The 983-nt window shown below is 44.6% G+C and overlaps 1 protein-coding gene across 1 annotated transcript in view; it reads right to left on the bottom strand.

The window, feature by feature from the left end:
* Window positions 1-331: 331 nt before the first annotated feature.
* Window positions 332-983, bottom strand: part of RPS4X (ribosomal protein S4 X-linked) — a 6,446-nt gene continuing 5,794 nt past the window's right edge. The window contains exon 7 of the mRNA XM_007467463.1: window positions 332-500. Within this exon, the coding sequence (XP_007467525.1) occupies window positions 399-500 (102 nt within the window). The 3' untranslated portion in view covers window positions 332-398. The remainder of the gene's footprint in view (window positions 501-983) is intronic.

The following is a 983-nucleotide window of genomic DNA, read 5'->3' as shown; positions in this document are numbered from 1 at the left end:
CAATGAAGACGAAAGAGGGCAATCATTTCTTTAAAAAAGGCTAAGAGAACAGGGTAAATGAGGTCCCAGCCAAGTAAGGGAGCTTGGCCTTATGGGCTTCCCTGGCTCTCTCCATTCTTCAGTTACTTGCTGCTCCTTCTTTGCCAAGTTTGATGTGTTCTCCCTCCCACCACCACCCAGGTCCTGCCTATAGGAGACACAGATTCACATCCCAGAATGCCCAAGCCTGCCTGAAAATTCAATCTACTTTTCATGTTATAAAGTAGAAAGGAAAATGTAAATCAAAGCAAACGAACAAACCCAAACCCAAACCACAACAAACACTAAAAAGGCTTTTAATTATGTAGCATTATTTCTAAGTACAAAGACTTTCCCAATCACATCACTTAGAGATCATTTTATCCACTGCTCTGTTTGGCTGCCAGTCTCTTGTCTCTCTCCTCAGCAATGGTAAGGCGGATACCCTTTCCACGAGGAAGAGAGATCCATGGTTTGTTGCCCTGGAGGAGAAAACAAGGAGAATCAAAACCTGCTACACACCATCAACAGGTTGGCACATGCTACATTTGTCTTCTCATCTAGAGGAACAGAGAAGCCTGTCTGTGAAAACACTCAGCAACAGTCAGGCAGTCTTAAGACACTTTGATGCTGGTTTATCAGAAATACCCACTTTAAACTTGTTGCCCGTATCTATAGATGCAAACTACAATACCCTTCATAATTAGTCTCTGAAGTACTGAAATAGTACCCAAGGCCAAGCATTAGTTTCAAAAAGCACCACCCCCCGGCCCCAACACAGGCACAAATTAAAGAACCTAACTATAAGGCATATTCATCCCATTACTGGCATTTTCCACCAACCCAGGTGTGAACTGGTCCGCCGCTGATTCTCTGACACTGAAAACGCACAGATCTGCCTCAGCCCTGTTGTGAGCCCTATCCAAGAGGAGGCTTTACACTAGGATCAGCAGAGCCAGCAGGAG

The sequence above is a fragment of the Lipotes vexillifer genome, unplaced genomic scaffold, assembly GCF_000442215.2.
Source record: "Lipotes vexillifer unplaced genomic scaffold, Lipotes_vexillifer_v1.1 scaffold142, whole genome shotgun sequence".
NCBI lineage: Eukaryota > Metazoa > Chordata > Mammalia > Artiodactyla > Lipotidae > Lipotes > Lipotes vexillifer.
The sequence above is the reverse complement of the archived record's forward strand: the minus strand, read 5'-3'. Positions and strand labels throughout refer to the sequence as shown.